The 16,855-nt window shown below is 38.6% G+C and overlaps 1 protein-coding gene across 3 annotated transcripts in view; it reads left to right on the top strand.

The window, feature by feature from the left end:
• Positions 1–16,855, top strand: part of Chd1 (chromodomain-helicase-DNA-binding protein 1) — a 447,987-nt gene that overhangs the window by 360,147 nt on the left and 70,985 nt on the right. For all 3 annotated transcript variants that reach the window (XM_067135606.2, XM_067135608.2, XM_067135605.2), the window contains exon 24: positions 9,157–9,585. In XM_067135606.2, the coding sequence (XP_066991707.2) occupies positions 9,157–9,585 (429 nt within the window). The remainder of the gene's footprint in view (positions 1–9,156; positions 9,586–16,855) is intronic.

Below are 16,855 nucleotides of genomic sequence, written 5' to 3'. Positions count from 1 at the left end.
ATCAGCAGGAGAGAAAGACGGCGATCCCAAGGTGTGGTATGTAGCAAGGTTGATGATTGAGACAGGTGATCCAGTATCTAATTGAAAATTAGTAGTGTGATCGGGGAAAGAGATCGGAATAATGATCTTGCTAGAATTTCTAGTAGGAAGAATAAGATTAATCTGATCCACTTCCATGTCTTGTCATGTCTTCGTACTAGGTTTCTTTGCCGGTAGAGTACTGGCAGGGCGGGACGTACTTTTACAGACAGTCTTGATGTGTCCTACTTTGTGACATCGATCACATGTGGCTTTGAAGAAACGGCAGTCACGACGTTCGTGATGCTTAAAACATCCTCTGCAGGAAGGCAGGAGCTGAGGAGTGTTGTGAGAATTGTGCTTCTTCATAGAAGAGCGAGAATGAACCTATCGGGCATGCTTGGAAGGGAGCGGGCTGACTTTGCGGTTCGAAGGAGCAGAAGGCTGCAGTCTTGGTAGTCATCTCATAGATTGTGGCAATATGCTGTACTTCTTCCAAAGAAGGGTTACTACTTACAGCATCGAAACGGACCTTGTCATGGGGAGTATGTAGAATAACCCTGTCCCTAACGAGTGAGTCTGTGTAAGGCGTGTTACAGCCATCCTGGGAACTGGTAAATTTACAACTCTTGGCGAGACCTCGTAATTCCGCAATCCATTCAGTGTGAGTCTGTTGCGGTTTCATCCTGCATTGAAAAAACGATATGAGGATCTTTAGCATAATGCTCAGTGATACGAGCGAGGAGCTGTGTAAAGGGAACTTCTGATATCTGCTCTTCTGGGCTTAATTTCTAGAGTAGTTCGCAGGTAGGATTTCCTACGGAACGGAGAAAAAGAGCTTGTTGGCACTTGTCGTCCGTGATGGAGTGGCAGATGAAGTGTTGTTGAAGTCTGGCTAAGTACACTGACCATTCTTCTTTTTCCGGGTCGAACGTAGAAAATTGAGGAACGGCGGTGGGCTGTGTAGGTGCAGAGAGGGCTTCGATTGCTGTAAGCAGTGTTGTCTGCTGTTGCTGCATGAATTGTTGCTGTTGTTGTGGCAAAGCCTGCAGTATGGCCGCTAACTGTTCTGTAGTAGCCATGATGACAGATGAGATAGGGAGCACAACTTGCGAGACAGCGTGTAAGTAGACCAGCTGGGAGCTTGACCTTCAATCGCTCGCCTGTGAGTGAGAGAGAGCGTGGCGCAGCGAGAATGCACTGTAGGGACAGGTGCTCATATGTGAGGCGTGAAATGATAGCCTGCTATCCGTAGTTCGAACGGGGCGAACACTGGGAAGAATTGTACTGCACAAATGCGAAATGCTGGCGTAGCAAACTTGTTTCCCGTTGCGAGACTGGTGATATGGCGAAACCATGAATAAAGTGTTCCTCGTTGTCAAGTTTGTTGAAGTGGCGGGACCTGAACGTAACTTTTCCTCGTTGCTAATTTTGTTAAATTGTCGAGATTTACACTGCACTTTACCTTGTTGCCAATTTTGTTAAATTGGCGATATGGCCATCTACTTGTACCTCGTCGCCAATTTTGTTGACGACACGCACTAAGAACTTTTCCTCGTCGCCAATTTGTTAAAATTGGCAGTAGATAATGCGGTTTTCCTCGTCGCCAATTTTGTTAAATTGGCGGGACTGACACGTAACTTTACCTCGTCGCCAATTTTGTTGTGTTGTATACAACGAACTTGGTATTCAGTGACACAACATAAAGTTTATTGTTTCAGTGATTTGATACAATATATATAAGAGATAAAACTGAATTCTTCTTGAAATTTGTTTGAATGCACGTAGTTAATGTTGAAATTAAATCTTAAATTGAATGTCTGTTGCATATGTACAATTGTACAATACAAGAGTTCTATATACACTTAGTTCTATCTTGAAAAGATAGTCTGTTTTACTAATAAATTGTCCTGATAGTCGAAAACTATCTTCTGTGAAATTACAAGCGTAACTTGTAGAGAGAGGCAGAATGCTGGTACTAGGTTTATACTTGCAAGGAACTTGCATTAATTTATTCAAATAGCAGAATGCTAAGGTGGATGTCGGAGCACTGGTGAGGACTGAAGGGAATTCAAATAGCAGAATGCTAAGGTGGATGTCGGAGCACTGGTGAGGACTAAAGGGAGTAGCAGAATGCTATACTCGGGGCTCGACGTGGCTACGGGGATCAGGATAATGAGGCAATGTCGCTGAGGTGAAACCTCACGGCCAGCAATTTGTCCACCTGTTCAAAACACGTTTTTAAGAGGCATGCCTCCGTGTCTGACTTGCGGTGTGGTCTGGTCGTCAAACATTGGGGTAGTCCTGGAGAGGCTCGGAACGAAGCTCCTTATCTATTGCTGGCTGACATCATTGGTGAGCGTGCTATGGCACAGTCAAGACACCTCGTAGCTGCTAGAAACTTCGGTGCTGCGGCGGGTTGCGGAGCTTGTAGGCGCAGAGCTTGCGATGCGGAGGACACACACAACAGACATGTTTTGCCCTTTAAAAGGGCATCATCACCCTTTTTACACTCATACTCAAAGATAAAAATCAGGATCCTGATTGTCATGGTAAAAATATAAAATGAGAATATAAGATTAGAGTGAAATTATACAATGTGAGAAATTGTGTTCTTGAGTTCTTGAATAATAATTCACAATTAAAACTTCATTTAAAATGTTTGCGAAAAAAAATTGAAGTTGGTATGATATTACATTAGTAATTTTGAAATGATTTTATAAATTAGACAAACTAGGCCTTAACCACATAATAACAAGAAGGTCTATGGCTAAAGTTGCCGTATCAAAGTTCGAGTGAAATTCGGCTGGAAGCAACTTGATTTACATGTTGAAGAGAAGGTTAATGGAACTTAGTAGCCACTTGAGATGACATTGAAACTTTCTTGTTGAAAAGTCATAATATTTAACTGTAGTATGGCGCTATGTAGATTATAAAGTTGTATCCAACTAATCCATTAATCTCGTTATTTACGCAGTGGGTTCGCGGTCTCCGTAATTTTGTTAAAGGAGTTATAAAGAGTTCATAATTGAATGTTGCCGTATAGATCTTTGTTAACTCGTATACTGATAGTTAAATGGGAACATTCTTACTTGTTGTTGGCTGTAGTTTTGAATATAGATTAACTATTGAAGGATATATGGTGAAGAATCTGTAATGAAAAGAGAATAAAAGATATGAAGTTTAGAGGAAAAAACGGTTAATTAGGCGAAATGATATATATTCAATTACTTACATTCTCGATTTTTGCGGTATGGACTGGTTGTCTGTATGGTCTTGGAACGAGTAAGATTTTAATGTCGTGTGTTGTATCTGTGTGGAACTGAGGGAGGGGGGTGTGATGGAGGAAAGGAAATCGGCGGAGCATTGAGCTTGTGTGCTATTGGCTGTTGAAGATGTGGAATTGAGGAAGAGGGGTGTAATGGAGAAGAGGAGGTGGACGGAGGGTTGAGCTTACGGGCTGTTGGCTGTGGAAGATTAGCAGGAACGGGGACGGAGGGAGTTACCTTTAAGGGGAAGTTGGGATCTTTATTGGAAGTTAGTTTAAGATTTTTAAGGATTTTATTTAAATTTGGATTTAAAGATTGTAATAAATTGGGTAAAGTCTCGTATAAGGGATTTTTTATTTCGACGGCATCATTGAGATTTAGGTCTTTGTTGTAATGTTGATCCAGATATATGTAAATGTTTTCTAATTCGTTCATTAATTTTCCTTTGCCTACTATTTTGATGATTGTTAAGTCCTGTTCGATACTTGTGAAATGATGACCTGTATCTTTCATATGAGAGCTCATGGCTGAAAATTTGTTATGTCTATTGGCATTATAGTGCTCCTGATATCTAGTAAGGAAGCTCCGGCCTGTTTGCCCGATGTATGCTTTTTCACATTGCGTGCATTTGAGCCTGTATATGTATTGTATAATTTCACTCTAATCTTATATTCTCATTTTATATTTTTACCATGACAATCAGGATCCTGATTTTAATTTTGAGTATGAGTGTAAAAAGGCTGATGATGCCCTTTTAAAGGGCGAAACATGTCCCTTCAAATTTTAGTTTAATAGGATGTAAGTCCTAACTTTGAAATTTCTATTGTATTGAATAGGTTGATCCTAATAAATTTTGGTAATATCTTAAATTGATGTACATTTCAATACGGACCAAATATGAAATTTGTAACATGTAGACCTTGACAATTCGATCTGTGGTGTTATGAATGTAAGGCAAGTAGGCAGTTCCCTTCACTTCTTCCATCTGTGAGGTTTGCTTGGTCGTTTCTCTGGGATGCAGGGCTCTATGAATCTGCAAATCGCTGTAACCATTACCCTTGAACGCGACTTTGAGCATGTCCATCTCCACCTGGATATTTGATAGCTCACAAAGCGAAAGCAGTTTTCTTTAAAAGAACAATGTGAAATACGTCGGGAAGTAGAGAAAGGGGGGAAAGAAAGGAGAAAGCGAAGAAGTATAGCATCAGCCCTTCAACACTATCTACTTTTCTAAAACAGAAAAGTTAGTTAGAGCAGAATATTGATATTGATGCCCTTGGCTCACAACAAAAGAAAATGAAGACAGCAGACTATGAGGAGGTTGACTAAGCTGTTAATACGTGATTTGTCGAAATGTGGACCAGAAACATTCCTGTCAATGGCCCACTGTTATGCAAGGATTTCTGGAATTTATGGGGAGTACTAGTTGGCTTCATAGGTTCCGGGAAGGGTATGGCATTTCCGACATGGTTGTAAATGTTGAAGCAAACAGTGTGCCAAAGGAAGTTTCATCTTCATGGCAGATGAAGACATCAGCTGCCTTGAAAGACTATTCATTGGCTGATATTTATAATGCAGACGAGACTGCATTATTGTACAAATTAATGCCGAACAATCCCTTGAATTCAAGGGAAATAAGTGTTCTGGGGGCAAAAGCTCAAAAGAATGGATAACGGCTCTTTTGTGCACCAACTCCACAGGGATGGATAAACTGAAGCCTCTCAAAATTGGGAACTTTGGATGACATCAGTGATCTTCGAAAAGTGATTGTTGTGCCTGGAACGTCAGATGAAGGCCGAAAAGAGGAGAATTCTTCTCATCTTAGACAATTGCTCCTCTCACAGTTGTGTACCTCGCCATTTGGAGAATGTGAAAGTTTTAATTTTGCCTCCAAATACTACCTCAGTTCTGCCGCCACTGGATCAGGGAATAATTCACCTGGTGAAGTAGCATTACCGAGCTCGTGTGGTCGGGCGTATGCTATGTAACATTGCCTCAGAGAGAGACATTAATGTCAACTTATTTGAAGCAATGCAGATGTTCAGTGCTGCATGGAAATCACTGAAAGAAGAGGTAATCAGGAACTGCTTTACAAAGTAGAAAAGCTGGAGTGGGTTATGGAGAAGACAGCATCACAGAAATTGAAGAGTTGGATGCAGAAACAGAGGAGAACTGGAAGCATTTTTGTGTGAAAAGTTGGATGTCCTAACAAGTGTCAATCTTTGATTATGTCAACGTGGAGTGTGATGTGTTAGTGGAAAAGGAAATCACTGAAGAAGATATTGTGGCAGATATTATGAATGATAGGAATCCATGTGATGATGAGGCGGAAGAGGAAGATGTGCCTCAAAGTGTTTGACAGAGTTTGACTCTTGTGCAGGCACATAGTCTTCAGGATTTTCTTCTGTCACAAAGTGATGTGCCAGAATCTGTGTTAAATTCAAGTGCAGTGGTTGCTGACTACCTTGAATATTTGTTTGTGTCTGGGAGTGTTCAGAAAAAATCGCCGAATTTTTCAAAAAATAAAAGTCGAGGAGTACAGAGTAAAATTTGAGATGCTGAAAACTTTGTGCAAGTACCTGTACTTATATCATTACGTCATGTAAATATATGTATCCTAATTTTCCTCTCATTTAATAAATACCAGTCTATTCAAAACCTACATAAATACATCATTGATATTTGGAACACGGAGAAGCTTCCCGAGGAATGGAATACAGCGATAATACACCCGCTGCATAAGAAAGGTGATTGCTCTGAACCAAATAATTATCGGGGGATATCCTTGCTTGATATTACATGCAAGATTTTATCCAAGATTGTATACACAAGAATTCAAGAACTTGGAGAACATCAGGGAGGATTTCGACCAGGTAGAAGCTGCCCAGATCAAATCATTAGTTTAAAATGGATAATGAAGCACCAAAGAGTTTGAAGTAAGGGTCTAGTCATCACGTTTGTAGATTTTTAAAAAAGCATACGACTGTATTCATCGTGAATCATTATTAAAAAGCCTTAAAGAATTTGGCTTACACCAAAAACTTGTTAACCTCATTAGTATGACTTTTAAAAATACGAAGGCAAAAGTTAAATTTAGAGGTGAATTATCAGAATCATTCACTATAAGAACTGGACTTCGACAAGCAGACGGACTTTCACCATTGTTATTTAATTGTGCATTGGAGAAGGTTATGCGTGATTGGAACAAGAAATGCCAACCAACTATCAAGATCGGTAGAAATATTAACCTCAACTGCCTTGCTTTTGCGGACGATTTAGCATTACTTGCAAATACAGTAGGCTAAATTTCAAATTGAACAACTAGAAATTATAGCAAAAAACTGGGATTACAAATTTCATTTGAAAAAACAGAAATGATTCCAACTTTTAAAGTTGATTTACCAGTTATTCAACTGAACAGTAATAAAGAGATTTAAATTGTTCAGAAATTCAAATATCTTGGGGAAATAATAACATGGAACACAAATGAAAAAGAAGCAATAGAACACAGAACAACTAAATTTAAACAAGCACGTAGACTTACCTGGCCAGCCTATTAAAAAAAAAAATCTCTTTCGATAAACGCTAAGCTGAAACACTATAATTCCATAGTTAAACCAGAGACAACATATGCTAGTGAAACTTTATTCAAATTAAATGTAAAATCTACAGCAGACAAATTACAGAAAACTGATAGAAGAATTCTTAGAACAATTCTTAATAAACAACACCAAGTTGATGGACAGTGGAGATTGTTGCCTAACAGTATTGTCTATCGTGAATGTGAATCGGTAATATCTACAATGCGTAAAAGAATAATTTCCTTTTTCTGTCACATATCAAGACTACCAGACACCAGGATATTGAAACAACTATTTGATTACTTTTTGAAAAATAAAATCAATAATAATTGGTTCATAGAAGTTCAGGATGATTTGGAAGAATTGGGTATAACTCGGCAACAAATCAAAGACAGAAAAGAGAAGAGGATTTTGAAGAACAAAAGCATAAGTCTCAAACTAAAAACAGTTGAACAGAAACAATATACTATATCGGATACACAAAGGGCTTCCAGGTTGGAGAGGATGAGAAAGTTCTGGGAGAAGAAAAAGAAGAAACTCAAATGTATTGATTTAAGTGCTCCAATGTGGGCGTAAAATATGTAAATAAATACCAGTCGAGTTAGTGAGTTGATCATGCGGTCAGGGGCACGCGGCTGTGAGCTTGCATCCGGGAGATAGTGGGTTCAAATCCCACTGTCGGCAGCCCTGAAGATGGTTTTGTGTGGTTTTCCATTTTCACACCAGGCAAATGCTGGGGCTGTACCTTAATTAAGGCCACAGACACTTCCTTCCAACTCCTAGGCCTTTCCTATCCCATCGTCCCCATAAGACCTGTCTGTGTCGGTGCAACATAAAGCAACTAGCAACTAATAAATACAGTATTAAGGTTTTTTATGTGTAAATTCATATTGAAATAACAAAGACTCTTCAACAGGTTTAGCAATGGGTAAATTCTGAAGAATTAACTTATAGTCTGACTCGTTGGCTGAATGGTCAGCGTACTGGCCTTCGGTTCAGAGGGTCCCGGGTTTGATTCCCGGCTGGGTCAGGGATTTTAACCTTAATTGGTTAATTCCAATGGCTCGGGGGCTGGGTGTGTGTGGCGTATTCAACATTAGAAATCATCCTAGGTAGGGCCCTCATCTTCATAGACATGCAGGTCGCCTAATAGGCCGTCTACTAGAAAAAGACCTGCACCAGGCCTCTTCGGAGGCCATACGCAATTATTATTATTATTATTATTATTATTATTATTATTATTATTATTATTATTATTATTATTATTATTATTATTATTATTATTTCAGTATAAAAAATTTCACTATAACAAATTAATTTCTGAGGTCCCCAAAATTTTGTTATGCTGGTATTTTACTGTAATTCTTTTGGCATCTGGAAGGTTGTGATGTAGAGTAGTAACTGTGCATGTAAGGTGTCTGCATTCGGATATATGTATATACCGGTCGTGAGCTGCTGCTGTTTTGTGTAGATGGCCCTCGTGATGATGATCTGCTACTGAACAAGTGCCTGGGTGGAACTTTTTCAACAACTTTGAGACAATACTTTGATTCACGTGGAAAATGCTGGAAACGTCAACTTATCTCATCTTTTGTTGCATCAAAGTGGTTATTTTGATGCAGTATGCCATAGACACCATATGACGAGGCATACTGACAAACTTACTTGGATATCACCTCAGCTCTAGAGTACTAGATTTGTTTTCCATTCGTGAGTGGAGTGCCCCTAGCTGTGAACAAGGCAGGGTTGTCATGATTTAAACTATGTACTTATTATTTAACCATAAATGAAACATAAGTATGACCAAGCTCAGTAGCTGCAGTCGCTTAAGTGCGGCCAGTATCCAGTATTCGGGAGATAGTGGGTTTGAACCCCACTGTCGGCAGCCCTGAAGATGGTTTCCCATTTTCACACCAGGCAAATGCTGGGGCTGTACGTTAATTAAGGCAACGGCCACTTCCTTCCCAGTCCTAGCCCTTTCCTGTCCCATCGTTGCCATAAGACCTATCTGTGTCTACGACGTAAAGCCAATAGCAAAAAAAAAAAAACCACATAAATATTAGACATTGGTGGGTAAATTGCAGATATGCTTAACTGTTTTTGATGGGTATAAGTGTATATAAGTGTATGTATTGGTCCTTGGTTATCAAATGTGGAAAAACCAACTAAATATTAAAAAAAAGCATACTGAAGAATTATAATTGGTAGTTTAGCTCTCTTCAGTAAATATAATTATATTGTTATAATTTTATATTAAGGAATTCTCTAATAATCCTTCTTTATTTTAGCTCAATGCTCGAGCAGGAGTCCCAAAGCAAAAACGGATTAAGAAAATGCGGGATAGCAAGCCTGCATTAACAAAAGAAATAATTGATGATGACCCCAGTTCTAATGATGAAAATACCAATACATCTGCCAGCAATTCACTGATTCAAGTTAGGAAACCTCCTAAAAAGCCTCCCGAAAAGATCATTAAAGTGAAATCTGAAGGCGAAGAGATAAAGAGTGAGGAGGAGAATAAAGAGAAGGAAAAGGAAAAGGAAGACACTTCTAAAGAGGATAAAAAGGAACAGAAGAAGAAAAAGAAACAACGGGAAGAAAAGAAGGATACAAAGAAGAAAAAGAAACAAACTACTGGTCCTATGCATTTTACCGCTAACAGTGAACCACGTGCTTTGGAAATCATCGGTGATCTTGATCCTGCTGTTTTCAATGAGGTAAGAAGTATTTCAATTTTCATATATATGTTTGACTTGCTCAAATCCTGTTGTGTGTAACTAAGGTGTTCAGATGATTAAGTATTTGGAAAACATATAAATTCATTTCATTTTAGTGGAATTTGAATGAAGCTTACTGCAATTTCACTTCCTGACACTACTGAGTGAACTCTTGTAAGGAAGAATCAGCATTAAACTTTCAATTTCCTAACCCAACTGAGCAAACTCTTGTAAGGAAGAACCTGCATCAAATTTTTTCTCATCCTGTGCTATGATGTTTCATAATAAAATACACCCACCAACAAAAAAAGGGGAACACTACATATTGTAGACAAAATTTAATGTTAGTCCATTTGAAACCTTGTATGCATTAAATGTTATGACATTACAACAATATGGCAATGTATCGTAAATTAATTAACCCATTTGAGAAGTTTCAGCAGAATCATTGTACTGATCGTGACAATCACACCACCAATACTGCCGTTTCCTGCCTTTTGATAAGAATAACCTCAAACAGCTCTCTTAAGGTTTATTGTTGTGAATTCTCATGCCACTTATTTTTGTGGACATTACGGCTTATCTGCAACAGTTAGTCTTGCTTCTAAGTCAGGTCATAATGGCTCTTTCACCTAAAAATGCAGCAAGGGCCGTAGCATTAGCATTGTTCTAACATGTACAGAACTGTTAAAAGGTACCGAGAAGACAATATACCAAGAGGCCCGGTTCTGGTTGTAGGAGATGAGCACTTTCTCATAATGCAAGTTCTTTGTGATTGACACACAACAGCTGTGGGGGCCAGAAATCATTTGCAGCAAGTACGGAGCATGAACTTCAGCGAAAGGACAGTAAGAAGAAGGTTGTATCCAAGAGGCCCGCCACAGGACCTCTGCTTATACATCAGCATCGCACCTCTCTGATGCAATTTGCCAATGCCCATCGAAACTGGACTGTGGAGCAATGGGGCTCAGTCCAATTCATGGATGAATCCAGATTCTGTTTGAGGTCACCAGATGGAAGGGAGAGAGTATGGAGAAGCATAGTGTCCACATTCTGGAAATTCAGGGAAAGTCAGGGGGAAAAAATTTGGTCAGGAAAAAAGACAAAAATTCTGGAAAGTCAGGGAAATCTTCCCCAGTGATGGATTTGAGGGGAAATTTGTGGCTCTAATCTGTTGTAACCCAGGCTATTGTAGCATTTCTTTTTCAGGTATCTTTTCACAAGGAGTGCATAACAATTCTACAATTTTTGTTGTGCCCCAGTGCCATTTCTTTCATCCATTTGTATGTTATTCTTTTTTATTTCAGTTCTAGGATGCTTTCTTGAAACTAGTGACAATGGCTTACAAGCAGTGTACATTTAATAAACTTTGGCTAGACAGTAAAGTGTTTCCCGAACTGAGTGGTGGGTTGGACATATTGGTAAATGATGCAACTTCAGCACATTATAAAGTGTGTTGTAAATCATTCAAACTTAGTAATATGGGCAAACAAGCAGTCACTTCTCATGCTAAAGGACCTAATCGTATAAAATAAATGAAAGCTAAGTGTTCCAGCCAACAATGTCTTTCTTTGAAAAGATAACCTCTACTCCATCTTCGCTTGAAGATACACAGCCAAGAGTTAGCACTATATCCACAGCTACAAAGGAATTAGCAGTGCCAGGAACGAGTCAAAGGAGTTTAAAGACTTGCAATGTGAATAAAGATGATGTTATATCGGCTGAAGCCATATGGGCTCTCCAGTTTGGCACTGGAAAGGTGTTTCTCGACTCTTGCGATGAAACCTCCGCAGCATTCAAAACAATGTTCCCAGACAGTAAAATTGCTCAGAACTTTACTATGAGCAAGGCTAAGGCTTCCTATGTTATAAATAATGGATTAGCCCCATATTTTAAAGAAAGTTTGCAAAATGATTTAAAACAATGCTGACTATGTTGTTTGTTTTGATGAATCTTTAGACATATTTGTCCAAAGAGGACAAATGGACTTGTGCATAAGGTTTAGGGATGTAAATCTTCAAAAGTTGCAACAAGGTATTGGAATAGTGTATTTTATGGCAGGGCAACTGTGGATCGTGTATTAGATGGGTTTATACATGGACTGTCCCTAGCTTTAGGCAATATTTTGCAAGTCTCATTGGATGGGCTGAATGTTAAATTCAGTTTTATTTTAAAAACTTGAAAATAATTTGCAAGTGCTAAACCCCGAGGCCAAATCTCTTCTTGATATAGGCATATGCAGTTTGCATTCAGTGAATTGACCATGAAAACTGGGATCTCGAAAATTGACTGGGACCTTTTTAATTTTTTCAGATCTCTGCACAATCTTTTTTTAAAGACAGCCCTGCTCGACATGCTAAATATATAGGCATAACAACAAGAACTGCATTTCCTTACAAGTTCATTGCAATAAGATGGTTGGAAAATGGATGCTGTATTAATCAAGCTCTTAAAATATATGATCACACTGACAAATCTGTGAAAGAGTACATTGATAACGAAAAAAAACCTTTAATACCTTTTCAATACCTTGGAGAAGCTGTGAAGAATCCACTACTTAAGGCAAAATTAAGTGCTTTGGAAGTAGTTCGCCAAATGTTGAACCTTTCCTCAGAAAATTTCAAAGTCAAAAACCTATGGTGCCTATGATTGATTTGTCTCCAAATTTGAAAACTGTTTTGAATATAGGCCTAGAGTAATTGGAATTCATTATATTCACCAACATTAGAAACACAAGTTACAGTAATTACTTTTGATCTCAAGAGTGTTTTAAATCCACATGAAATAGTATTAGATTGCTGTGGTAAAATAATTTTATTTTCATATTTGTATTACTACTTTAATACTTTGTTCCTTGGAAATGATATGATAAAGGTATATGTTAGGCCTACATGTTACCTTTAAACAATATATATACAGTGCCCATCAGTATAATTGTTTTTCCATAAATAATTGAAATAAAGGAAGTGGATAGAGAATTAGGCCAGCTGTGGGAATGGCGGAGGCTGGAATTTCCATTTTGTTCCTTGTAAAACATGCTGTCTGGCGAATTAACTTGACGCTCAGTTTTCGTGAGTCAGGGAAATTTTTCTTAGTAGGTCAGGGAAAGTCAGGGAAACTTGAGAAAACATTTCTGTGGACACTATGAGAAGGTCCGGGGAACATTGTTCACCCTGTACTTTCTCTGCAAGGATGCTGTTCAGTCGAGGCTCTGTGATGGTCTGGGCTGCGATTACCACTGATGCGCACATGGAGAGAATTAAATTCTGACAGCCCACTGATACATCGAGGAGATTTTAGTGGATCACGTGGTGCCTTTTACACCTGCCATCAACAAGAACTTTAATTTGATGCATGAAAACGCTTGCCCACGCATTGCTGTTAGTGTACATGAGTACCTGGATGAAGTCGGAATTGAGCACATGGTGTGGTCTGCTCGTAGTCCCAACCTAAACCCGATAGAGCCTGTCTGTGATGTGCTTGGGAGACGTGCTAGGAGTCATTCCTCTGACGACACACTGGGTCAACTTTGAGCTGTGCTCCAGGCAGAATGGGAGCTCATACCATAAGAGAACATTCGAGATTGCATCCCAAGCATGCCTGATCGAATCACAGCTGTAATTACGGCTGGAGGTGGTAATACCCATTACTATGGCAGTGGAAAAGTGTTGAAAACATATGAACAAATGGACCACATGCGAAACTATGCAGAGCTCCAGGTTACATCATTTCCAAATTCGTGTTGGTGGACTGTTGGGTTTGTCAAGATCAAATATTTTAATCAATTATTGTGCTGAAACTTCTGAAATGGGCTAATTAACATATCATATATTGCCATATTGTTGTAATGTCATAATATTTGATTTTTACCATGTTTCAAATGGACTACCATATTTACTCATGTATTAGACCCCCCCCCCCCTTTTTTGTGTGTCTTTTTTCCACTTTTACATCCAAAAGAAATAAAGGAAGTTTCAGTATACGATAGCCTCAAATTTTATACAGTGAACACACAACTTCTAGGCTATAAAGAGCTATAAATTATACATGTAATCATTCCACACTCTTCTTTAACAAACTTATGAATGTATTCTGTGTTTTACCGGGTATTTTCATTGGAAGGCATTATTTCTAAATTTAAAAAGACAATAAATGGTAAACACATGAGTTTTAGGCTTACATATGAAGTAAATATAGTCAGTTTTAGTTACTCTTTTATCACGACATTCGTTTTCATCTCATTAACTCTTCTGATGAGATTTATGTCAGGAAAGACATTCGGTCGTAAAAACTCATTACGAAGATTCTCTCGCTTCATATTCGACCGCGAAGAGAAAAGGGATATGGGTATCTTATCATATTTTGCAATATTAATTAAAAGAACTTGGCCAGTCATTTGTCTCTGTCAGTTGATCAGTAAGCCTACTACACAGTAAACCTGATCATGGCTTTCATTTGAATTATCGTCTTGTGCCGCCAACTTCCCTGCTAACGGCATATTGTCATTGTAAATGATTTTGTCTTCACTGCCATCTCGTCAGCCATGCACTGCCATCAAGAGCATTCAGGAGCCTGTCTTTTTGGAACTTTTAAAAATAGTTTCATTCCCCAACTATAGAGTCCAAAAAGTGAGAATCTATTTGCAAATGGTTTCTGGAGACGGCGTCTGTTATTCCCATTAGGTGTATGTGTACAGAAGCCGCCCCTTCCGAAAAAAGTCATGCTGTAGAAAGCGTGCCGATACACCAGCTGATAACTAGCATATGTTGCAAGTTGTACTTCCGAATGTAATACACATTGACTTGAAGCATTCTTTGGACAACTGCGGCTGTTAAAAGCCAGACTTTTGTTTGCAGATGATATAGTGATATGGGGTGAGGATGAAATGGAAGTGCAAAAACAAGTAGATATATGGAATCAAGAGATAGAAAAATTTGGGATGAAAGTAAGCACAGAGAAAAAATAAAACAATAGTGATGACAAGGGGAAGGGAGGAAGAGGAAAGATAAAACTGAATGGTAAAATTCTGGAAGTACTTAAAAGTTTCAAGTACTTGGGAAGTGTGATCACAAGATAGAAAGATGACCAAGGAAATTGAGAAAAGAATACAACAAGCAAACATCTTCTACCAGAGTTTGAGGGGTATTTTGTGGTATTCAACCTATTATGAACCCATACTGATCATGGACTACAACAAAACGAGAGGAGAGTAGAATACAGGCAGCGGAGATGAAATTCCTAAGAGGTATCAAGGGCAAGACCAGAAATTATAGAATTCGAAATGAAGAGATAAGGAAAAGGACAGGAATCTTGAACCTTCAAGACAGGATAGAAACAAAGCTAAAGTGGTATGGGCAGATGATGAGAATGGGAGAAAAGAGAGTGCCAAAAAAAGGTTTTTTAGAGAAGTTAACAGGAAAGATCACGTGGAAGACTCCGAAAGAGGTGGACAGATTCAAAGTGGGAGTGCATAGAGAAGGATGTACTTAAAAAAGGAGAAGAGTGGTGGAGAGACAGACAACAATAGAGGTCCTTGATTCACTACCCGACTTGGGAAGCTGGAAACGGGAAATCAAGATAATGATGATTTCATGCTTGTTCTCTACATTTATCACATCAGGATTTACATAAATACAGTAGCTGTAATTGAGATAAGAGAGACCACATTGTTTAGGTTAAGTATGCTATCAAGTACCCGGATAGTGCTAGAAGTTCCACAACTGGAAGAATAAAAATTAAAACACCAGGAAAGCTTGCCACATTTATGGATATCTACAGGTGGGGTGGTAATGCGTTTTATTATCATAATGTTTAATTTCATACGTTTGTTGTCTCCAGTATTTTATTAACGCATGGTATGTTTATTTGGTATTACTGAAAATTGTGAAAGTGGTTAGTGGGAACGTAAAATCAATATTATTTGTTAGGTACATTGCCGAGTAAAACAATTGTTATGAATGGATTGTTTTTATCACATTTTAAACTTACTTCTCTCCAAAAATTACATATGTTGGCGTGAGTTATGACATATTAAATGATTACTTTGTTAATAATCTCACCTGCTATATTAATAGCAACACCTGTGAATATTGCTTAACCAGCAGCTCTTTTTAGGCATGCCCCCAATGGAGGGGAGCCACATGCACCATTTTTACTGCATATCAACCTTCCTGCCATTCTTAAATCTCTGGCAGTTCGTTACCAGGTATCGAACTCAGGCCCCGAGAACAGCAGCTGATTTTGCTAACCATAACGCTGGGGGACAATGTTAACTACAAGAAACAGACATTATAGCCTGACTGATGCATGCTTGCATTGCGTGGGTCGGACATGAAACTAATTCACCTATTTGTGCGATATCATCAGAGCTGCAGTAGGCCTACGCTACAGAGGCAGACATTTCTTAACTATGAAACACAGATGCCCCGCATGACTTTGACGCGTCTTTGCATTGCGCGGGTCGTACATCAGGATTTACCTAAACAGCTGTAATTGAGATAAGAGAGACCGCATTGTTTAGGTTAAGTATGCTATCAAGTACCCGGATAGTGCTAGAAGTTTTACAACTGGAAGAATAAAAATTAAAACACCAGGAAAGCTTGCCACATTTATGGATATCTACAGGTGTGGTGGTAATGCGTTTTATTATCATAATGTTTAATTTCATACGTTTGTTGTGTCCAATATTTTATTAACGCACACAAGTTTGTGTGATGTCATCGGAACTGCAGTAAGGCTTGTACCCGCTTCGAAGCGGAATTGTTGTTCTTCTCTGACGTATTACATTGGGGGATCTTGTATGTGAGAGGTTTTTTTTTTTTTGTCTCAAAAAGCCAGGGGGGTCTAATACATTAGTAAATACGGTAACCATTATTTGTCTGAAATACGTAGTGTTTCACCTTTTTTTTTTTTTTTTTTTTTTTGCCGGTGAGTGTATTTCATGTCTTGCTCTTTAATATGCATTTGATTTATCCATTACACACTTTACCAACAATCTTGCATCGTTCTATTATGCTAGGAAAGTGACAAACAGCATTTAGGGCAATTTATAGATAATGTTATCATTTAACTACTGTATTCACTCTGCTGTAAGTCTCCATTGCCTATAATACGCCCTTTAAGTTTTGAGAGTCAAAACACAAAATTTCTGAAAATTGACAAATTCCTCACTACTGTTGTGCTAAATCCAACAACGTTGTCTGTCTAGAATCACATGGTGCGGTGATAGCAATAAAACCCATCCCTTCCTGGCTCTAACATAGCGAGATCC

This window comes from Anabrus simplex, chromosome 1 (genome assembly GCF_040414725.1).
Source record: "Anabrus simplex isolate iqAnaSimp1 chromosome 1, ASM4041472v1, whole genome shotgun sequence".
Lineage (NCBI taxonomy): Eukaryota > Metazoa > Arthropoda > Insecta > Orthoptera > Tettigoniidae > Anabrus > Anabrus simplex.
This window is presented reverse-complemented; position numbering and strand designations above follow the sequence as displayed.